The 23523-nt window shown below is 43.9% G+C and overlaps 1 protein-coding gene across 1 annotated transcript; it reads left to right on the top strand.

The window, feature by feature from the left end:
* Positions 1-755: 755 nt before the first annotated feature.
* On the top strand, positions 756-21389 carry col1a1a (collagen, type I, alpha 1a). Its single transcript, XM_037089113.1, has 49 exons — positions 756-1007; positions 3230-3421; positions 3746-3762; positions 4046-4081; positions 5280-5372; positions 6566-6634; positions 6725-6769; positions 7877-7930; positions 8023-8076; positions 8170-8223; positions 8327-8380; positions 8505-8558; positions 9115-9159; positions 9270-9323; positions 9426-9470; positions 9604-9657; positions 10303-10401; positions 10582-10626; positions 10804-10902; positions 11216-11269; positions 11370-11477; positions 12122-12175; positions 12289-12387; positions 12476-12529; positions 12619-12717; positions 12808-12861; positions 12957-13010; positions 13120-13227; positions 13317-13361; positions 14027-14125; positions 14270-14377; positions 14642-14803; positions 14891-14944; positions 15063-15170; positions 15304-15357; positions 15485-15538; positions 15633-15794; positions 15940-16047; positions 16323-16430; positions 16545-16598; positions 17242-17349; positions 17505-17558; positions 17662-17769; positions 17873-17926; positions 18083-18190; positions 18323-18602; positions 18692-18882; positions 19189-19431; positions 19718-21389. Exons 1-49 carry the CDS (start codon positions 926-928, stop codon positions 19862-19864), a joined length of 4338 nt encoding a protein of 1445 aa, XP_036945008.1. The 5' UTR covers positions 756-925; the 3' UTR covers positions 19865-21389.
* The last annotated feature ends 2134 nt before the right edge of the window (positions 21390-23523 follow it).

Below are 23523 nucleotides of genomic sequence, written 5' to 3'. Positions count from 1 at the left end.
ATGTGAAGTCCCTTGAACACTGCAAACTAAGAGGCTTTCCCGAAATTTAGACTTTTTCAGTGATCAGAACTGAATTAGCAACAGAAAACCTGAAAATGTAACCAAACACTTCTGAGCCTGCAGCCATGTTTAGCATGTGAACAGTCTGACAGATATGACCATAACAGCACTTTGTAACCACTAAAACAACTATGAGAAATCAACAACCAAGAACTTCTAAAAAAAAAAAGTCCAAGAACCAAGCGCGACACACCAAAACTGGATTAAACCAAAACCTTTTCATGAAATGAGTTTGTGAGCTAGAACTTAACCAGTGCGACTCTAAAAACCCTCAAACTGATGCCCAGCAACCAGCAGCAGTTGAAGCAACTGAAGTCAAAGTTAGTCAGGAAGTAAACCAGAACCAGAAATAAAAATCTGGATTAAACCCATCACTCCTGGAGGAGGAGATCCTCTTCCGACCCTCCGATGCTCTTCAGGATCAGGTTTCCTCCTGCTCAGCCCCCCTTCAAAACTCCAACCCTTCTGCTGTAGAATTATGGAAGGAGGGACCTGCTGCCGATTTTTCTTCTTTCTCTGCCTTTTCTTCTGGTTTTTTTTTTTTTCTCTCTCTCTCTCTTTGAAGGAGGGGTCCATTCTTGTCTTCCCTAAACGTGAGCGGCAGCAGCTGGGTAATGAGGGTGCGTCCCCAGTCAGCCCGGTCCCCAGCACCTCCCAGTTTTTCAGGCTCCCATATAAAAACCCCAGTGGAAAGTGAGTGTAGGCAGTAGGGAGTTTTCTGCTGGGGTCAGGAGGACTGTGAACAGACAAGCGGACCCTGCCCCAAACACCCGTGTATGATTGGAGTGTAGCAGGGAAAAGAGAACCTCCCCAACTTTTTTCCTCTCTTGCCTCAAAGAGTCTACATGTCTAGTGGCATCTAGACATGTTCAGCTTTGTGGATATGCGGCTGGCGCTGCTGCTCAGCGCAGCGGTGCTCCTGGTCAGAGCGCAGGGCGAGGACGACCGTAAGTTTCATCACTGTTTACTGGAGCTTCTCAACCCCCCCCTTTTTTTTTTTTTCTTTTTTTTTTTCTTTTTTTTTGTTTTTTTTTACTGGTTTTTGACAGTGGATTTTCTCTTCATGGGTGGACGGCTGCTGAGATCTTAGAGAGAAAAGAGGAGAAAGGAAAAAAGTTTGAACTAGAAATGAGAACTTTGATGCTTGCTCCTTCTCCTTTATCTCCGCTGTGACAGACAGACAACCAGACAGATAGATAGATAGATAGATAGATAGATAGATAGATAGATAGATAGATAGATAGATAGATAGATAGATAGATAGATAGATAGATAGATAGATAGATAGATAGATAGCTTAACTTTAATTCTAACTAGTACACGGTGTGCATAATGCATTGGGCATCTCAGGAAGGCCGCTGTCTGTCCCTCTGTCCTTGTGTTTGTCTATGTCTCTTTACCTCACCCCTCCACCTCCCTCTTGCATGCAGAGCGAGTTGCTGCAGGTTTTCTAGGCTCTCCTCCAGGCGAGGTTTTTCTAATGTAGACTAGCAGACATGCATGTGTATCACAACTGCAACCCGAAAAAAAAGATGGAGTGCTTCCAGAAAAAGAAAAGAAAAAAAACCCCATTAGCTTTTGTTTTTCGACATTAACACAACGCCCTCCCTTGCACCGCATTTTGTCACTTTGACATCCCACCGTTCCAAAAAGTCGAACTCAGCCTGGGAAAAAAAAAACAGGTGGTAAACCGTACAGTTTGAGATGTGAGGAGGTCAAAATGGCTTCTTTTTTTTTTTCACTCAATCGGGCTGCGAAGATCTCGCTCGCTTTTCAGCAAGACACGAGACAGATAGGAAAACCCTCACAGGCCTGAATGATGTGGCAGAGTAATTCACCGCCTGGAGCCAAGTGTTGAGTTGGCCAGGTGAGAGAGACAGAGAGTGAGAGTAGGAGGTGTGCAGGCGCAGTCTTGTCTGCCTGGAAACATTTGACCTCGAAGCCTCCGTGCTCTAAAAACAAAGTCCAGCTCCTCAGGTGTGTTTGGACAGTTGAGTGAGAAGGCCTCTGCTTGTGTTTAGACACAGAGCGTTTTCCTCCTCTGAGAAGACAAAGAGAGTCAGCTCAGCTCTGGAAACAACAAAGCACGGAGCTGGAATCAATTTTTCCAGATGTTCTTCTCGTCTGGAAAGAACTCAGCTGCCCGTCTGTCTATTTGAACCAGATGTGGTGTGACCCTGTGAGCGGTCTCACAGCGCCGCCCAGAGGCTCCTCTCAGACCTGCAGAAACATCTGGCCGCCACGTCCCCCCGAAGCTGCCTCCTCCCCCCCCTCCTTCTCCTCTTCTTCAACTCCTCTCCTCTCTCTCTTTTTTTTTTTTTTTTTGTTTCCTCTAATTACAAACACATGTGGACTGTTTCCACCAGCTGCTGCCAAGCCAAGGGTCTCTGCTGCTTTTCCCTCTGAGCTCAGCACTTTGGCACGCTGGGACAGTTCTGAGCCCTAAAAGGAGCCTCAGCTCCGGAGTTAGTTCTGCTGAGAGGTCCACAGCAGGCTGGAAAATGTGACTTGGCGTTAGAGAAGATTAAAGAACCAGTTTTGTATTGTCTTTAAAGGGAGAATGAAATCACTCATGAGTCTAGCCTGCGTAAAGACAGTGTGACCTGCATCCGGACACAGCTGCCCTCTCCGTCACCTCTGCACGCTTTCTTTCCGGCCCCGACCTGAGGGCCACCACTTCCAAATCCTCCTCAAGCCTCTTTTCTCCAGCCTGATGTCTTTCTGTTTCTGCCTTCACCAGTGTCTCTGTTTGTTGTTTTTTATATGTATTTTATATCTCTTTGGACGCGTTTTCTCAACTTAAAGCACTTTTAATTCCAATGCTACTGTTGCTCCTACACAAAACTAAAAACATGCCGGATAGTAATTTATAGTAAAACCATACATTTTTAATGTTGTTATTGAAATTATACACTAATTTCATTTTTTTTGTTGGGTCTTCAATTCTTCAATCTTCAAGCTGAATATCCTTATATGGCCTATTTTAAAGCAGACGTATGCAGTTGAAGCAGTTTATAAGTAACATTTGTTAAATATAGCTTTTTTTTATGTACATGCTGCATGTGCAAGTGTGTTCAGGTAGGCAGCCTACTCACCTGTGTGTGTGTGTGTGTGTGTGTGTGTGTGTGTGTGTGTGTGTGTGTGTGTGTGTGTGTGTCGCCCCCCTCAGGCACGGGCTCAAGCTGCACCTTGGACGGCCAGGTGTTCGCGGACCGGGATGTGTGGAAGCCGGAGCCATGCCAGATCTGTGTGTGCGACAGCGGCACGGTGATGTGTGATGAAGTCATCTGCGAGGACACAACCGACTGCCCCAACCCTGTCATCCCCCATGACGAGTGCTGCCCCATCTGCCCTGATGATGGTATTATATCCCAAACTGCTTTCTTTCTTTCTTTCTTTCTTTCTTTTTCTTTCTTTCTTTCTTTCTTTCTTTCTTTCTTTCTTTCTTTCTTTCTTTCTTTCTTTCTTTCTTTCTTTCTTTCTTTCCTCCTTTACTGGATGTTTTTATAATTCCATTCCATTATAGCTCAATGTGTTGTTGATCAGGACAACATGTCAGGATATAACGCTGTTTATCTTAAACTTTATGTTTAAGCTTAATCAACTTTAACTTTGTATGTGTGTGTTTGTGTGTGTGCATCATTATGATATTCATGACAATGTGTCTGTCTCCTTCTTTCTGCAGGATTCCAGGAGCCTGAGGTAAATATTCACAACATGTATACATATCATTCACATCATGATCATCACCACACAAGCAGTCACTTAGTGAAATACAGAGATTTCATCAGCTTAATGTAACTATTGATTGTAATGTTGTTATTATTATTAGTTTATGGATTATTGGGGCATATGACCACTTCATATAGGACTTAATTGATTATATCAGATACATGATTAATCATATGAATCATATCCTGATGCGCCAATTTAATTTTGTTTTTGATCACACACTGAGACACTATCTTTTTTTCATCATTTACAGGGACCCAAGGGAGAGCGTGGACCCAAGGGAGACAGGGTAGGTTCACAATCCTCACTTACTGATCTTGTGATTTCTGGATACATAAGGGCCATGTGGTGCGTTCACTGTCTAGATTCTTGAGTGTTTATGAGGGAGTTAAAGCAGTTGTACTGACAGGAGTGTAATGCGCTTGGATGACTCTTGTCCCGTAGCCCAGTCCAGCATTCAAAATCGCACTTCACCAAGGTGAAGAAGTGTTTTAAGTAAAACAGTGAGGTGTGTAAAGTAAGAGCACTCCAAATATTACTGGACTACTGTGTGAACAGCAGCTGGTCTGATGACATCAGTGTCTTTAAAACTGCAGTAAAGGGTACAACTTGTACTTTTGTTTCTTCTACTTCTGGATGAAGTCACTTTCTCGCGTGTTCTATGAATCATGTTGGAGGAAGAAATTTGCTTTATCGGGGTTCATGCTGATCAGTGATTGAAAACATGGCGGGGTCAGACTGAGGGCAAAGCAATTTTGAAGCAGGACAGGAAGTGGAAACACAGCTTAGCTGAAGGGAAACTGTGAGTAAGAGATTTTTTCACATAACTGATTATATTCCGTACAAAGTTAAAGGTGGCTTAACGTGAGTTATGGGAACATGTCTTGATGTCATGTTATTTTGTGAGATGCAGAGAGGTCTTTGGTTAGCTCACAATTTGGATACATTAAGACGTTGGTGCTTTTATAATAACAAGTTGGTTGGACTTCTGCTGGGATGGGGAGAGTGCTCATAATCACATATAATCATGAGGTTCTGGCTATGATTATTGTAATGTATGATGTTATTCATAATGTGGACCTTTTTTAGATGACTGATTTTTAGTTAGTGATGAGCATGTGGATCCCTACTGAATGGGTGGTTAGAAAAGGGTCAGTGACTGCTCTTACCCAGTTCCTGTATCCTGATGTCACATGATCACATGGTTGGTCACATGGTCAGCGTGAGACTGGAATAAGCCCCTCCCCCAGGTGTAATGCTGCTGTCATCACTATAGGGACTATAGGGACCTGGTCAACCTGTCAAGAAACACATAGGATATTTTATATTACACAACAAGGATCTGTTTTTGAGGCAGCTGTGACTGGGACTGCATGTTGGGTTTTCCTCTCTTTGACAATAAGCATTAGAGCCCTGCGTTAAAGTAATTCTGACACCCGAGCCTGACTCCTTATTTCTGTCTTCCTCCTTCTTGTCCCCCATCACAGGGTCTTCCTGGTCCCCCTGGCAACGATGGTATCCCCGGCCAGCCCGGACCTCCCGGCCCTCCCGGCCCTCCTGGACCTCCCGGCCTTGGTGGAGTAAGTTGTCACGATAAAATGTTTTTTTATTGGACCTGTCTAGGTCTTAACTGACCGGGCATAAGCTGACCACAGCTGGAATCAAAAGTCACATGAATGCATGTAGACCATTGATTGGACCAGGCTGTGGCAACATATCAGTTGGCCAACTTCTTCTTCTGTGGTGGTCAGACACTTAAAAAAAACACATATTCTTGTCAACTTCCCAGCACTCACAGTTCACTCCCCACTCCCCAGTTCACTCATTTTGTCTCAAAAACAAGCACCACCTCAATGCTTCTGATTTCCAAATGTCTGCAAATGGTTCGATTTTTGGGAAATTAGATGAAAATGGACAAGTATAAACAAATAAGAGCATGCTGGATGAGAATAGGAAGAGCTGTAAAATACTTTCACAGCCAAAGCTCTTTTATTTCAGTTTTCCCATGCATGCTTGATATTATTGACCTTGATTTGGAGCTTGGTTTTCATCCTGGGGTCATTTACAGTTTTAGAATCATGATAAGCATGCCATGGTTAATTTTCCTATTGGCTTCCATCATAAATTAGCATATTAAATCAACATTTTTGACTAATCCTAATTTAAATCTAGTTCAACCTTTTACTCACATGCTTATTTTCAGTTTCAGCATGCAGTGGTTGCTAATGATTTTCTCCCTATACTAGCACACTTAAGGCAATATTCCTTTGTTGTTATGTAGCATTATAAATTAAAATTGACCTAGATCCTCACTAGCATATCAACAACCACATGCTGAGTGACCACGCTAAGCTAACAGAGACTCTTAAAGCCTTACTTTCAGTGGCGACTGTGATCAGATAAAAGCAGTGGCACCCAAAGGGCCCAACACATCCTACATCACCCTCAGTACAAGGGATGAGGTCAAAGGTTGTGGAATTGATCTGATTATCAAGAATGTGAAGCTAACAGCACTGTTAGCTAGACACAGTCAGGTTGTCACAAACCTCCTGTACTCTGAGATCGGATCTGACATGTATTGCTCAAGATGTGCTTCTGTATACATTTTGAAGCTTGAAGTGTCAGAGTGCATTGTTTTGGAATACTCAAAAAAAGGACATAGAAGTTGCATTTCGTCCATGTCACAGAAAGTTTAAACCTGGTTTAAGATTTTTAGTTTGTATGTCACACGACAAATTGCTTATTATATTTTTTCTGTGTTTGCTTTTTCCAGAACTTCTCCCCTCAGATGTCCGGTGGCTATGATGACAAATCCCCTGCCATGCCTGTGCCTGGACCCATGGTAGGACACATACATACACACACAAACACAGCCAAAGTCATATCGTTGTCAGTTGTATAGTGATTGACCTTGCCTCTGTTTGATTAACAGGGCCCAATGGGACCCCGTGGACCTCCCGGAGCTCCTGGCGCTAGCGTAAGCACAACACTTTCTTCCTCAATTCAAAATGTTTCAAAGCTGAAAGTGCAAGAATCAGCAAAGGGCAGTGATAGCATGTGTACCTCAGCATGACATCACCGTGACATCACCACACTACTCTTTTCAGGGCCCAGTTGGTACGAAGCCAGTGACAAACTCTATTGCGCTCCTACTCTGCACTACTTTTCTGTGTTCATTTTCTCCTTACAACTATAAAGACAGTGTTCTCAGACGCAAATAGAGTTGAAAAGTTTCAAAAACATTTCAAGAGGAGCAAGAAATGTGCAAGTATTCTGTTGCTACATTAATCATCAGCTTGTAAAACACACAGAGACTTGAGGGAAAAGGAGAAAGATTAGAGGGGAATGAAAGAAAGGGCCGCAGTTGCAGAGGAGCTCTGGGTGAAGTCAGAGGCTGAGCTGAGCACAAAACACAGCCATCTTAACTAGCTTACGGGTAACATACAGCTGGTACAGTGGCTGTTTGGGGGGGGGCAACAGCAGTCACGATTCCTAGAATGCAGCAAAGCAAAGGCTGCTTTGCTTTCTGTTGAAAACACTTGAGTCCCACCTGCAGAGGTTAGGTAGGTTAACTTGTTTCAGCTTCAACCAAAATACACAAAGCAGCACGTAGACAGCACCTTGCTCACATTATCCTACATACTTGAGTTGTCAGCGGCAGGAAGGATCATTCAAGCATTTTAAGCTACTGGTTTAGCATTGAGTTTCACCATTGTAACCAGTAAGATCCTGAGGGGCTGGAAGCCAACCAGGACTAACTCCAAATATACACAATTGAATTACATCACAGTCACTGAAAGATAATCCTGTCATATGAAAAGAGAGTTTGTGTTTGATTGTTGTCATCACAACTGATATTTAAATTCTGCTACTGTTCCCACCTGGGTGAGCTGACATCAGCTGTGAAAAAAAAAAACAAGATAACCCACTGACTCAGACTGTGTAGAGGAGGATCATATATGTATGGGCATATCATTACAACAGGGTGACTTTACAGCTAATAGAGAGTGCTGTCAATATATTTGTCCAGTATTGGTAGTGTAAGTGTAGCACTGATGGTGTTTTGTGTGTGTCCCCCCTACAGGGACCTCAGGGATTCACTGGCCCCCCTGGTGAGCCTGGTGAGCCCGGACCTTCTGTGAGTATTACGAATCCAAAAACAAATACACACCAACATTTCACCTTGCTAGTTTGTCAGCATTCTCACCTTGTTTGCGTCTTCCTCTACAGGGTGCCATGGGTCCTCGTGGCCCCGCCGGCCCCCCTGGAAAGAATGGAGAGGATGTAAGTCTGCTCGTATTCAACACCTACGTCTCAGTTTGAATTAAATGATGACTTTTGAGCTCATCCCTTTCTTTTTATCTCTCTTTCTCTTAGGGTGAGTCTGGCAAACCTGGTCGTGGTGGTGAGCGTGGACCTTCTGGCCCACAGGTGAGTTGCCATGGCAGCGTAATTCACAGGTGTGTAATGTAAGTAACAAAAAAACAAAGCTGTGATAATTAATTGTGTCTCCTGTCGCTTATCTTTCCCCCAGGGAGCTCGTGGTTTCCCAGGAACCCCTGGTCTGCCTGGAATCAAGGGACACAGAGTGAGTCAGAGCTTTATATCTCTGCATTCAACAAATCAGCAATTACATATCTATAGATACATGTATATATATATATATGTGTCCTAACAGTGGACTTCAACTGTATTTCTCTATGTCTCTGTAGGGATTCAGTGGTCTGGATGGTGCCAAGGGAGACACTGGCCCTGCTGGACCCAAGGTGATTGTCCCTCTCTGTTATCACTGTTGGAAAATTTCAATTTAGTGGGTGTTCTGTAGTAATAGTAGTAGCTGTAAAGGTGGCGCTTACAGCAATGGTGAGAGTAGGGTAAATGCTAGCAGAAGAAGTAGTTGCCATATTAATGTGTCACTCTGCTTCTGTAAGTACAGGGAAAGATTTTTAAAATAATAAAATCTTTCAAATAGAAACTGGAGGTGCTGAGCGATCCTGAATTTGAGTCCCTTTTATTGGCTAAAACTTTCCCATATTGCAAACAGTTGCATCTTTTCTGTTTGCAATGCAGGCTTTCTGTTGTAAAGTCCAAGCCAAGATGTCTAGTGCTCTATATGACTAGTAAACAGACTTTTCTGTGTAAAATCAGTGGACTTGGCCTTCAAGTGGGCACAGTAAGTGGTAGCTTAGCAGCTGTAGCAGACCATGGTGATGGATCATTGGCTGGTAGCAGCCATGTTGGTTTCTTGAATTAATATTGACTAAATGATACCACAGTTTCTGTCGTTCTCATCATCTCACCTGCCTGTTGCTTATTGTTTAGGGAGAGGGTGGAGCCCCTGGTGAGAACGGAACCCCTGGTGCTATGGTGAGTAAAACAAGCCCCACCATTTGGCCATATAGTTGCCGTTTTTTCATCCCTTCCAATTGATTTAAGGAGTACAGCTTACTAACTGACACTCTTTGTCTCTTCCTTAGGGACCTCGTGGTCTCCCTGGTGAGAGAGGCCGTGCTGGTGCTGCTGGAGCTGCTGTGAGTCCATCCTCACCCACTGGCATGCATGCACGCGCACAACTACTGTAATCTATCAGTCAGGGAATAGATCAACCAATCGTGTTTGTCTTTGTGCTGCAGGGAGCTCGTGGTAACGATGGTGCCGCTGGTGCTGCTGGACCTCCCGTAAGTCTCACATTCCCAAATATCTCTTCGATAAGAGTGCAATTCATGAAACTCTAGATTTGAGTGTCTGTGAAGGTATAAATTGTTCCGAAACATTTGCCTGAATGTCTTCGTCTTTAATGTTTCCTCTCAGGGTCCCACTGGCCCCGCTGGACCTCCTGGATTCCCTGGTGGCCCTGGAGCTAAGGTACTACTGCTACACCCAACGTGATCCACGCCAGCAACCTCTATTTTTTATGTCTTTCATCCTCAGCTTCTACCTTTGTCTTCTGCGCCCTTCACCATCCAAAGTAACACCACACATTTGTTTTGCTACATCCCATTCTTCTTTGCTCCAGAAAGGTTGTAGTTGTCATTAGCAGCTTACTGACCTAACTTTTCAATGCCTCAATGCATTTGTCTTAACATATGTGCAAGTAGTTGACCTTTTAATTTGATCTTTGACCCAAAGGGGTCACATTTGGTATGGGTCATAGAAGGACAACCAAGGAACTCTGTCTCGTGACCCACTTATACACTACATATAGTCCTAAGCAATTATTACTTGTGTATCTGCTACAAAACCTGTGTAGTATATGAAGATTATTATGCAGCAATACTAGTTCAGAGATTTAGTTTTGGTAATTTGTTGTTTTGCTAATAGTAATTCCAGGCCTTGTTGACAAATGCTGAACTTGAACACAGTGTACAATAATAAAATACACTCTTCTGCGCTCATTGTTACAGTTCATGTTTTACAACGGTATTACATCCCTCTATAATTCCTCGATCATATCTTGGTATGGACATGGTAATCTGGATAAATCCTGTACTATGTTTCCCCTCTATCCAGGGTGATGCTGGACCTCAGGGTGCTCGTGGAGCCGAGGGACCTGCTGGATCCCGCGGTGAGCCTGGTAACCCCGGACCCGCTGGCGCTGCCGGACCTTCCGTGAGTACAAACAATACACTTCTGTAACAGGATGTTCAGGTCCGAGGTGACTAGGTCCTAGAGGAGAAAACAAAACGTTTCTCATTGTTCACTCCTTTATAACTCTCACTGCATCACACAGAAGAGCCTTGTGGCTTCTGGTTTGTTAATCAAAATCTCTTGTCCTGTTTCTCCACTCAGGGAAACCCTGGAGCTGATGGAGCCGCTGGAGCTAAGGGAAGCCCTGTGAGTATCTCTTTCAACACGTATGTTTTATAGGCATGTTAGAGTTGCGGGTCTGAATCCCTTCCTGGCTAAAAAAAAAAGCAGAGCTGGGGTTTAATAGTTGCATAGCCACAGAGACTCATCACTTGCAGTCCAGCATGATATGACTGTGTTGTTGGCCTGTGCTGCCCCCTGCAGGGTGCTGCTGGAGTTGCTGGAGCTCCCGGATTCCCCGGACCCCGTGGACCTTCAGGACCTCAGGGTGCTGCCGGTGCCCCCGGACCCAAGGGTAACACTGTGAGTAAAGCTCTCAAAACTAACTAAAGCCAAAAATAGTGTTTTCTTAAGACTGTATCCCTGTAATGGACATGATTAGAAAAAATTCTTAGGTCCAAAGCATACAGTAAAACTACTAAATCAAGAGTAAACATAATTTGTATTATTATTATTGCATTATTGTATTGTATTTTAAGTCAAATATCAACCTGTCAGCCTTTTTATGTTATATTTTTAGGAGGGCATGTTGTTTGTCTTTTGTTTCTTTGTTGCTTGTTTTTGTTTATTTGTTGTGTGGTTTTTTTATGTTTGTTTATCTGCTCTTTTCCCTCAGGGTGAGGTTGGTGCCCCAGGAGCCAAGGGAGAGGCCGGTGCTAAGGGAGAGGGTGTAAGTTGATCTTCACCACTGTCAATATCGAGAACAGCTTGCATACAAACAAATAGGAATACACATTTGATCACTTATTACATCTGTGTGTGTTCTCTAGGGTGCTCCAGGAGTTCAGGGACCCCCAGGACCTTCTGGTGAGGAGGGCAAGAGAGGCGCAAGAGGAGAGCCTGGTGCTGCAGGAGCCCGTGGAGCTCCTGGAGAGAGAGTATGCATCTCACCTAAGTTTCAACACACCATACTGTGTATCGTAATATTTTTTATGAGTAATGAGGAGGGATACTTATCTGCTGGTGTATTCTTACCTCTAAGAAAAAGGTTGAAGGCTCCATATATAATTTTATCAATTGGTGTTTTAATATACATTAAAAAATTATCATTTCGAAACAGCAATAACACTTTTTATCTGAGTTGAATCACATTTTTTGCACCTAAAAACATAATGGATATGATTATAAATGAATTTAAAAAACACCTTTTTTTTTCTTGTGAGCGCAAATATAATTAAATATTCTTCACTGTTATGAATCCAAACACTAATGAAGGAAACGGTCAAATTACTACCTACCATATAATGTAAATATAGTATACATGGTACAGGCCAAAAATACTGTAATACAACATACATTTAGACTATTTGGAAAAACTACTACTGATATATTTTGGGGATTTTTAGACATTTTTTTGTATTTGGACAGTACAGAAGTGACAAGATAGAATTTAATTTGATTTTGTCTCTCAAGAATTCGTCTGAGCATACATCACAGTTATGGCTGGACTGACTTCATGATAAAGAAGACATGTTGGGATTTTGGTGATGGCTAAGCAACATGTGCTTTATTTTCATTACAGGGTGCCCCTGGTGGTCGTGGTTTCCCTGGTTCTGATGGCCCTGCTGGACCCAAAGTGAGTTAACAGATACGCACACATTTGTTATGTCCTTCCATTTTACTTAGAAGCACTTGCATACTTCAGTTCGTATTAGTTTTAACTCATCTAATCTCTCTGCCCTATAATAGGGTGCCAATGGTGAGCGTGGTGGCCCTGGTGTTGTTGGACCTAAAGGTGCCACTGGTGAGCCTGGCCGCACTGGTGAGCCCGGTTTGCCTGGAGCTAAGGTTAGATTTCCAACTGTTTATCACATAATTGCCAGCATTATTTATTCCCTGTGCAGGCCTTATTCTGACCTCTGACCTTTACCTGTAGGGAATGACTGGCAGCCCCGGTAGCCCTGGACCTGATGGCAAGACTGGACTTGCTGTAAGTTTATGTTTAGTATAATACATTTGATCCAATATCATCAAAACACCTGTGCTAATTTAAAATAATTCTGTGATCATCTATACCAGGGAGCCCCTGGACAAGATGGACGCCCCGGACCCCCTGGTTCTGTTGGAGCTAGAGGCCAGCCTGGAGTCATGGGATTCCCCGGACCCAAGGGAGCAGCTGTAAGTAATGTGTCTCATCTGCCACACAATTTATTTGATCTTTTTGTCCACGCATCTCAAGTAATAGTGATTTTCTACTCCCATCTGTAGGGTGAGCCCGGAAAGCCTGGTGAGAGAGGAGTAATGGGACCCACTGGTCTTACTGTAAGTTTTCTAAACCATGTTACCCTTTGGATCAACTGTTTTTGTGTGATCCATAAAAGCTGTGTGTCTGAAAAGCCTGCCATCTTCCTACCTAGGGTGCACCTGGAAAAGATGGTGACGTTGGTGCTCAGGGTCCCGCTGGACCTGCTGTAAGTGAAATATGCACAACTACACAACCATGCATACACACACACTTGCCCACACTAGCACAAGGCTCAGTTGCTATGCCCCTCATGAGACTGATTGTCTCTTTTTCAGGGTCCTGCTGGTGAGAGAGGAGAGCAGGGACCTGCTGGAGGTCCTGGATTCCAGGGTCTTCCAGGACCCCAGGGTGCTATTGGTGAGGCTGGCAAGCCTGGAGAGCAGGTACTGATTGAGATATGATGGACTTAGGTACCAGATCAAATTGAGACTTTACAGATATAAATGTATTAATTGCCTGCCTGTCTATCTAGGGTCTGCCAGGTGAGGCTGGAGCCCCAGGACCTGCTGGAGCTAGAGTAAGTCATCATTCATCATCTCCATGGTCACAATTAATTACTCACTACTCCCTCTCTACTAATGATGGTAAATTGATGGTAAAATGATTGTAAATTTGTCTTTTCATTATAAGAGAATCCTCATTAAGTAGTCTATAAATTGTTGAAAAACTTTTGTTGCTGTTGAGGTGAATTGTCTAAAGAGCTCCAAATGTAAGTTAGTGTGCCACAGTGAACTTGCTTTACTTTTGCCTTTGGATCAGTCCAAAAGCTTCAACCTTGAGTTCGAAAAGAGGCAGCTTATTTAACATAAACTGTTACTTTGCTAACTCGCCAGCAGTTTCTTCTAGCAAGGATACTGATGTTATTGCAAGCAGACTGAAACTAGCTAAAAGCAGGCTAATGCTAAATGGATGTTGTAGATAGTATAGCTAATTCTAAGCTTATATTGTCTTAAAGCATGAACAAATAGTTGAAGACATTCAATATGGCCGCTGGAGGAAAAACCAGACAAATAGTGTAGTCTTTTGGAATTAAAGCTTTCCACTTCATGTTATATCTCTTAATTGAAAATATCATCAAGCTATAGATCAGTGATCCCCAGTCATATAGATCCTCGTGATTTCTTTGAATCTTTCACTCTTGCACATCAACTTATCTAACTGTCTGCCAACCCTTCCCTTTAGGGCGACAGAGGTTTCCCCGGTGAGCGTGGTGCACCTGGCCCCATGGGACCCGCTGGTGCCCGTGGTTCTCCCGGATCTCCTGGAAACGATGGTGCTAAGGTAAATCCTGATTTGAAAGTGAAGTCTCCCACAAGTAGATATCAGGCAGCATTTTCTACCACTTGTTTTGAAATTCCTCTTTCCACTAATCCCTTTTGTTTTCGTCTTGCCTTTGTTCTCTTCCCCCTCCCACACTTTACTCAGGGAGATGCTGGAGCCCCTGGTGCTCCTGGAGCACAGGGTGCCCCTGGACTGCAGGGAATGCCTGGTGAGCGTGGTGCCGCTGGTCTTCCAGGACTTAGGGGTGACAGAGTGAGTATTCCCAATGATTTGTCCACAGAGACATTCCACATGATGAGTCTGACTAGTTTAACACTATCCCCACCATCAACAATAACTTCCAAGAATTTTGAAGAAAATCATCAACACCACACTGGTGACATATTTCGTCTCATATTTTAGATAGTAATTACTGACCAGTCTCGGTGCCACCTACAGGATGTTGGCAATTTTACAGGATCTGATGTATGAACACCTGTTGCATACCTCATTTAACCTCTCCATTCAATATCAAAGGGTGACCAAGGAGCCAAGGGTACTGATGGAGCCCCTGGTAAGGATGGTGCTCGTGGTTTGACTGGACCAATTGGTCTTCCTGGACCTGCTGGAGCCACTGGAGACAAGGGAGAGCCTGGTGCTGCTGGACCTCTTGGACCTGCTGGAGCCCGTGGAGCCCCTGTTAGTACCTATCTTTTTGTCCCTCAGGAGTTGACAATTGAATTTTTAAATCCCTGACTCAATCATCGTATCCCTTCTCTTCCTTAGGGTGAGCGTGGAGAGGCTGGACCACCTGGACCAGCTGGATTCGCTGGACCTCCTGTAAGTCACTTCTTCTTGAATGTCTGCGATTTTCCCACCAATTCTTTGTGTTTATCTTGAAGCTTCAACAAAAACCTTGATAGAGAAATAATTTGACTCTCTCTCCATTCCACCACAGGGTGCTGATGGACAGCCTGGTGCTAAGGGAGAGGCTGGAGACAATGGTGCTAAGGGAGATTCTGGTCCTCCTGGCCCTGCTGGACCCACTGGTGCCCCTGGACCTCAGGTGTGCAGACTTAAACATTCATACCCCATTAAAATATGAAAATCCTATAATTTAGAGTGAACATCAGAAGTCTCGATAGCTACATTTTCAGTGGTTCTCCCAAGTTCACTGACATAATGGTGTGTCCTTTCAGGGCCCTGTTGGAAACACTGGTGCCAAGGGAGCCCGTGGACCCGCTGGACCTCCTGTAAGTCGGCACTCTTTTTCAGCTTTGTTCCTCTTGAGATATTATTATTTTGTATTGTTTTGCGCTCACTTGGTATAGCCATTTTTCCAGCTTCAGTCACCTAATGGTCCTCTTTCTGTCTCCCTAGGGTGCTACTGGCTTCCCTGGTGCTGCTGGCAGAGTTGGACCTCCTGGCCCCTCTGTAAGTCTTGCTCTAACATTTTAAGCAGTTATTGTTCCTGTGACAGGGCTCAATGTCCAGGATGTTTTTCATCAGTGTGATATTCCCCTCATAGGGCAACCCTGGACCTCCCGGACCCGCTGGACCTGGTGGCAAAGAGGGACCCAAAGGAAACCGTGGTGAGACTGGACCTGCTGGTCGCCCTGGTGAGCTGGGTGCTGCTGGACCCCCAGGCACTCCTGGAGAGAAGGGTAGCCCTGGTGCCGAAGGTGCTTCTGTAAGTTGCCTTGAACCTACTGGTGGAGTGCCACTTTGATCTATCAATCAATGGCAACACACAGTGTTGGTTGTTGCCAGTTCCTGTTGCCTAATACCTTGATCAACCCAATTCTTTTTGTCTCTCTCTCTGTCATCCCCTGTAGGGTTCTCCTGGTCTGCCTGGTCCTCAGGGTATTGCTGGACAGCGTGGTATTGTTGGTTTGCCTGGACAGAGGGGAGAGAGAGGTTTCCCTGGCCTGCCCGGACCTGCTGTATGTTCAACAAACTCTTCATAACTATGAAATCCACAGTGAGGCTGATGAAACCAGAATACCAAAATGTGTTTAACAAGCTTAAGTTTAGAACCAAAACCAGAAATATTAAGTGATCATGAACCAATTCAAGAATCATTGCCAATGATTGTGAAATGTAATTTAGCTTTTGTTTGGTCCATAGTGTTTCTAAAGTTTCAGCTTCAAGCTTCAGTCAATTAGAAAAAAAATTAAGGTTATTATAACTGAACTGAATGTGGTCATGTCACCCACAGGGAGAGGTTGGAAAGCAGGGACCAAGCGGACCCGGTGGCGAGCGCGGACCTCCCGGACCTATGGGACCACCTGGACTGGCTGGAGCCCCTGGCGAGCCTGGACGTGAGGTGTGACAAAATGAACCTGTACACCAGGGTTTTCTATCTGTTTTTTGTATACTGGTATAAGCATAAGTGAATCCTGTATATGTTTTCTAATCAGTTAACTTGCTGATGTTTTAGGGAACCCCTGGTAACGAGGGATCAGCTGGTCGTGATGGAGCCCCTGGACCCAAGGTGAGTTTAGAAATACATCATCAATCATTCACCAGCACCAGAGAGTGAATTCACTCTCAGTCAAGTTGAACAATTGACGGCTGAAATAAATGTACTTTTCCAAATAGAGATTTCACTCACAACATAAATGTGTGTAGCCCCACCCTCTATTACAGAACTCAGCAGTTTAATAACTTGCAACTATTGTTATGTTTTGTACAGCCTGGACAGTGTTACCACAACAGTTTTACCAAATCTTGTGTTAATTGCGGCAGCCCTTCACATTTCTTGAACATGGGACTGGACAGGCCATGGTGATAAAAATACATATATTATGGTGCAATATGTAAGAATTGGCCATCTGTCAAATAGATCAAATAGGGGACTACATATCATTGGAGAATCCACTCTCTGCTGCCATTAGTTAGTTAGCTCAGCTAGCTGTTGAGACTAGGAGTTCAGAGAACCAGCAGAGTGTTGGTGTTTACACCACTTGCACAGGAACTTTGGACTGTGGTGGGACGGGGCTAGATGGTTAGTATGCTAACTTCAGTTAATATGTCTGCAATACAATACATACATTTGGAATGTTTTCAGCTAAATTTAATACATATTCACCCTTTAAAGTGAGTGAAATTAAAAAAAAAATTTTGCTGAATTGTAGGGAGATCGTGGAGAGACCGGACCTGCCGGAGCCCCTGGTGCCCCTGGACCCCCTGGTGCCCCTGGACCCGTTGGACCTGCTGGAAAGTCCGGTGACCGTGGAGAGACTGTGAGTGCCAAAATCATTTTATACTTTAACAACGGTCTTTTTTATGCTAATATTTGTATCCTCAGTCCATGTTTATAAAAGTTGGCCATTGATACAAGATCAACTGTGGGTGCGGGACCTGCCCTTTACATTAAACTGATTTTTGCACATTTCAGGGACCTGCTGGCCCTGCTGGTGCTGCTGGCCCTGCTGGACCTCGTGGCCCTGCTGTAAGTGATGATATCAGCACAATTATTAGACTACAGCAATAGATGTTACTGCGAGCAGAGGAAGGCAAAACAACCCTCCTCACTGCCTTCTTCCCTCTCACAGGGACCTAGTGGACTTCGTGGAGACAAGGGAGAGACTGGAGAGGCTGGAGAGAGAGGCATGAAGGGACACAGAGGATTCACTGGCATGCAAGGACCTCCCGGACCTGCTGTATGTCATTTTGCACTGACCTCACCCACACATATTCACAATAAACCTGTATGCAACATACACACTGAAGATCTAACTCCTGTTTATGTTTGTTAACCCAAAGGGAGCTTCTGGAGAGATGGGACCCGCTGGTACTGCTGGACCCGCTGGACCTAGAGTGAGTTAATATGCCATACAATTTTTAAGGGCTTGGAGCAGTCAAACAAAACTATGATGCAGCATAAAAGTGCTGTATTTTATGTCTCAGACAGTTTGAAGAGACGTTTAACATTCAGACAATAATGTTTCTATTTTCTCTTTTTGCTGTTCACAGGGTCCTGCTGGATCTGCTGGTTCTCCTGGTAAGGATGGTATGAGTGGCCTGCCTGGACCCACTGGACCTCCTGGACCTCGTGGACGTTCTGGCGAGATGGGACCTGCCGTAAGTCCATCCGTTTATCCCTATTCTGTCTCCTCATTCAATCACCATATGGAGGTTGTGATTTTCTAGGAACGCTAAGCTTGCAGGGAAATAACTAATTATCTTCCTATTCTCTCTCTGCTTGTCTCTCAGGGTCCTCCTGGACCTCCTGGACCTCCTGGAGCACCTGGTGCCCCCGGTGGCGGATTTGACCTTGGCTTCATTGCCCAGCCTCAGGAGAAGGCCCCCGATCCCTACCGCATGTTCCGTGCTGATGATGCTAATGTTCTTCGTGACCGCGACCTGGAGGTGGACAGCACCCTAAAGAGCCTGAGCCAGCAGATCGAGCAGATCCGCAGCCCCGACGGTACTCGCAAGAACCCCGCCAGAACCTGCCGTGACCTCAAGATGTGCCACCCTGACTGGAAGAGCGGTGAGTAAAGGCTTTAAGGAAATTGATTGGGATTGGGGGACAGACAGTGTGCCAGCGTTCTGACTGTTCCTTTCCAAACTCTTTTCTAGGCGAGTACTGGATTGACCCTGACCAGGGCTGCACTCAGGATGCTATCAAGGTCTACTGCAACATGGAGACTGGAGAGACCTGCGTAACTCCAACTCAGCCCGAGATTGCCAAGAAGAACTGGTACACAAGCAAGAACATCAAGGAGAAGAAGCATGTCTGGTTCGGAGAGGCTATGAATGGTGGCTTCCAGGTAAATGTGCTAAACATGCCAAACAGAGCACATCTTCACTCTTTGTTCTTACCTCATCTTGTCTGTTTCTCTTTAACCTTCCCCTCCTCCATGTGTGTCCTGTCTTTACAATTACATTTACATTACCCCACTCTCAGTTTCAGCATTCAATTCTTCCCTACTAAGGACTCCTTTCAATTCCACTTCCTCTCAGTTCTCTTGATTCCTCGACTATTCCTCAAATTCATCTTACTTCTCCACTTCTTACCCACCCTTTCCCCTTCCAGTTCAGTAAGTAACTTCTCCCTCGTCCTCTTTCCCACACAGTTCGAGTACGGCAGCGAGGGCTCTCAGCCAGAGGATGTCAACATCCAGATGACCTTCCTGCGTCTTATGTCCACCGAGGCATCTCAGAACATCACCTACCACTGCAAGAACAGCATCGCCTACATGGACGCCTCTACCAGCAACCTCAAGAAGGCCGTGCACCTTGGTGGCTCCAACGAGATCGAGATCAGAGCCGAGGGCAACAGTCGCTTCACCTACAGCGTCCTGGAGGATGGATGCACGGTGAGGAAACTTTCATTTAACAATTTCATGCCAATCCTAATAATAAACCTGCAAATTTAGCATAGAACTCAGGGGTCAGACATCACAATTCAGCAGGCAAACGCAGTACAATCAGTACATGAAATCAAACATATCTGCTACCTCCTGTAGCTAGTCTTGCAGTCAGTGTGCATTAACAACAAAAGGTTCAGGCATAATTAGGAACATTTTGAAATGCTAGTTTTAACAATGCAGCAGCCATTTTGACTGTTGACCCTAACTCCCTTTTCTTCTTTTCTGCCTCCAGTCACACACCGGTACATGGGGCAAGACAGTCATTGAGTACAAGACATCGAAAACATCTCGCCTGCCCATCATTGATATTGCTCCTATGGATGTTGGTGCTCCAGACCAAGAGTTCGGCCTTGAAGTTGGACCCGTCTGTTTCTTGTAAAAAGAGAAATCTGGACTTGAAATTGTTGTTGTGTGTGTGTGTGTGTTTTATTTTTTCTAGCAGTCATCTCTCTCTAAAAAAAGCCCCACCAAAACATTTCTCTAATGCCATTTTTCTGAAAAATCCAACCCCTCGCTCGTGATTCTACGAGTTTCCATTCGGCCGTTGTTTCAATGGTCCACTTTGCCTAAAACCTGCACTTCAACGAGATGGCGGTGATGTGGCGGAGTCTGCATCGTCGTGTTTGGGACCACTACTTTTTTTGTTTCTGACTCTTGTTTTTTTTTTTTTGTTTTTTTTACCATCACCAACACCAAGGATCCTGTAGAGAAGACATTTTGTTTCACTGGCAACAAGAAAATAATATATGCTTCTGTAAAGTGTAAAAATTTACTTCCCCTCTTCATCCAGCCAAACCAGGCCTCTCTGGAGTTTACAGAAACCAACAGAAACACACAGGTGACTTTTGTATTTTTATACACCACTGCGGTAAGAGGAATGAAAGGACAGTCCCAACAGACAGAACTCAATTGCTTTGTACCAAGTTTCAGGTGTTGATGAATAAACGGTGAAACTGACAGCCATGTTTGTCTCTGTTGTTCTGCCCAACCCTCCCAACCCAACTGTCCACCTGCCCCAGACAACACTGACAACTCCCTCCGCCTCATGATGTTGTAGCTGTCATGACTTGTTTGTTGTTGTGGTTGCTTTCTTGTCTGTTCCTTTCAATTTTCCCCTGATTTTTTTTTAAAAAGAAATGTCACATTAAAACAACGAGCAGAGAAACATGGGTTGAAACCTCTTTTTGAAAGGACAAAAAAAAATCTTATGGCTACCTCAGGAAAGCAAGGAAATCCAGCTGTTCAAAAAACAAAAAAAAAAGGAAAAAAAAAAAGTGTAAAGCCTGTAGTAGTTGTAGCGGTCGGTGGGGGAGTCGAGGTTTACTGAAATTTTACCAGAAGCAGGAACAGCTAAAACTTAAGGTGCTATTCTTTCTTTGAGGTCTCCTGGCCATGCAGTATGGCTTTACTGTTCTCTAGTGTTAAGGTCAAGGCTTGGCGGGGCGCTCTTGGTGCTAAAATTCAACCATGGTTCTATTCTTGATGTCCAGAATGAGGCAGATTGCTTCTGTTTCAAGCCTTGGTAGTGTTAGTTCTGTTTTTGAGCTCAAATGAAAAGTGGATCCGCATCTCTTCTCTTCTCATCACACCTTTTGGTTTCATGTTTGTATCACCTTTTTGTCATCCAAATCCTTCTCCACTCCCTTCATCCTGCCCCACCTGTTGTAGCTTGTTTCTTGTTTTCTTGTGCGAAGGGTGAATTTTCTCAAAAAAATTGCAAATCAGAGATTTTAGAAATGCACAAAAAGAGAGCCATCAGCAAAGAGTTTGTGAGAGAAAGGCAGACAGACACACCTATGGGGGAAAAACACCACAAGGATTTGTACCTATTTTGTATATGTATAATAAATTGAGATGTTTTTAATTATTTTGAATGCTGAAATAAAGCATGTTAAGTGGTCTAACATTGAATCCTGCCTAATTCCCTGACTGACTGGCTGACTGCCCCCCCAAGAACTTGAATTAAATTAGCTTTTTACCAATTTTGTAAAGTGACTGACTGAGGAAGTGAGATTAAAGAAAAATCTCAGAGATGTTTTTTGTCTAGTCTGTACCTCCTGGAAGGGTCTGAGACAAGTAGTGGGAGTCCGTGGGAAGAGAAAAAAGATGCAGCTGAGTGTCCCAGACAGACGAATAGCAGATTCTTTCTTTGGCTTAGGAGCAAAATTTGGTTCTAGTTCTTTTTTTTGTGGCATTTGTTGCTTGAGAGGTTAGAATGGATTGTGAAACATTTGTTGTTATTATTTCTTTAGAATTTAAAAGCTGGTTCTCAGAGTGATCGGTCAAAAGATGTGAAATAAGCAGCTCAGTAAGCGTGGCTCCCAACTGGGCAGCATGTACCGTATCTGGGTCAGAAAAGGGAAATAACTGCGGCCTACCTCTCAGCTGGTGGAGACTCCTCGTTGTTGTCAGGCAGTCCTAAAGAGATGGTGATGTTTTATCTGGCCTGTACAAATCCAGTTTGAAAATGAAGATTGTGAACATCCATAATCCACCAAGAAAAGGCATATCTGTCTTTGAAATAATCCAGAGCCTTTGCACAGCTCATGCAGCAGCACTGAGGGGCTGCTGGGTGGACGAGCGTTGGGCTCAGCCTGTTGGCATCAGCTCGGCTTCAGAAAACACTGACATCGATTGTCCACCTTGAGGGAGGCAGCTACCCAGGAAGAGTGGATAGGTTTTCGCTCCCGGCAGGATTCTGGATTATTTTTGCAAGAATTGGGGTCTTTACTTGAGGCCTGGGCAGAGGAATGCCGACCTCTCCAGTTTCAGACACAGAGAAGTCTCTGTTTGCAGAGAGGAAGTCCCTCTGCAGGCAAGTTGACTCTGCACTCAGGGTAAACATCACAGGGATGCTGATGAGCTGAGACTAGGTAAAAGTAGATTAAAGAAAGGAGAGGGCTATCTTCATAATAAGGGACGAGGAGTTTACGCACTTTAAAGCAACATTTATCAGTTTATCATTTACATCCAGTAGGGTTTGGTCAAGGACATAGGTTTGGCTTTATTTGGTCTGTTTTTTGATAAATCTGTCCCTGAAATGTATCACCACAATTTCAGAGGAGAACGAAAAAAAAAAATTGTGACTCACAAAGAATTAGAAAAGATGACAAAAAAAGAAAAAAAGAAATTGCAATCTGTTATTCAGAAAATAAAAATGGGAGGTTCTCTCTATGGAGCTAATATAGTCATCTCCATTTAAAAACACCAGAATCACCTTCAGTCTGTCTATCTTAGCTGTACAGTACCTTATTTTGAAGGGTCACTATGTTTATAACTATGCAGTATTTCATCATAATTGTGCTCTTATCGTTGTGGTTTCAAGGTCTGAAATAAAAATGCTCCTTTTTAATGTGATGATCCATAAATGCACTTTTTCATTCATTTTATTTTCATATTTCCACAGTTTACAGCCAGTTTGTCACCCAGCATCCCTAAAATTTGGAGCTATGTGTCTGAAACTGCAGAGATGAACTGCAGCCACACAAGAGATGAAGTCACACACTGATGTACTGGTACAGGTGGTATCCATGGGAGGCCATGAGCCTGGCTGGTTACACAGTGGTCAGGGGCAACTGGACCCAGCACACGTCTTCAGCCATTAAGACTGTGTTAAAGAGCGGGCCTCTTACTATGAAAGACTTGACACTGGTGGACACTGGTTTGTACTTCTGTGCCATTGCACATTGATGTGAGATGTGTGTGCATTTGAACAAAAGCTGCTTGGCATTTGTTTGGAATTTCTGAGAGTTCTCATCATGATTTTTTTTCCCTTCAGGCAGAGTTTAAACAAATTCTCCTCAGTTCAGCAGTGAAGCATCATTAAACACAATGTAAATGGTGTCTATTAAAGAGGATCTATTAGGAATTATTATATGGAGGCCAAAGAAGAGCAGGCACATATCCACATCAAAGTTTCAGAGCAAGGATTCATAAGATAAGATAAGATAAGATAAGATAAGATAAGATAAGATAAGATAAGATAAGATAAGATAAGATAAGATAAGATTTATTAAACCCCTTTTTTGGGAGAAATTT

The sequence above is a fragment of the Acanthopagrus latus genome, chromosome 23, assembly GCF_904848185.1.
Source record: "Acanthopagrus latus isolate v.2019 chromosome 23, fAcaLat1.1, whole genome shotgun sequence".
Lineage (NCBI taxonomy): Eukaryota > Metazoa > Chordata > Actinopteri > Spariformes > Sparidae > Acanthopagrus > Acanthopagrus latus.
Note: the sequence above shows the minus strand (reverse complement) of the source record. Positions and strands in the feature narration are given on the sequence as shown.

Excerpts from the sequence above, each read along its gene's own strand:
- col1a1a (XM_037089113.1), top strand. The coding sequence starts at position 926 with ATGTTCAGCTTTGTGGATATGCGGCTGGCGCTGCTGCTCAGCGCAGCG. Across the intron at positions 14,378-14,641 it reads CAGGACTTAGGGGTGACAGA|GGTGACCAAGGAGCCAAGGG; the intron begins GTGAGTATTCCC and ends TCAATATCAAAG. Across the intron at positions 15,171-15,303 it reads CTGGTGCCCCTGGACCTCAG|GGCCCTGTTGGAAACACTGG; the intron begins GTGTGCAGACTT and ends GTGTCCTTTCAG.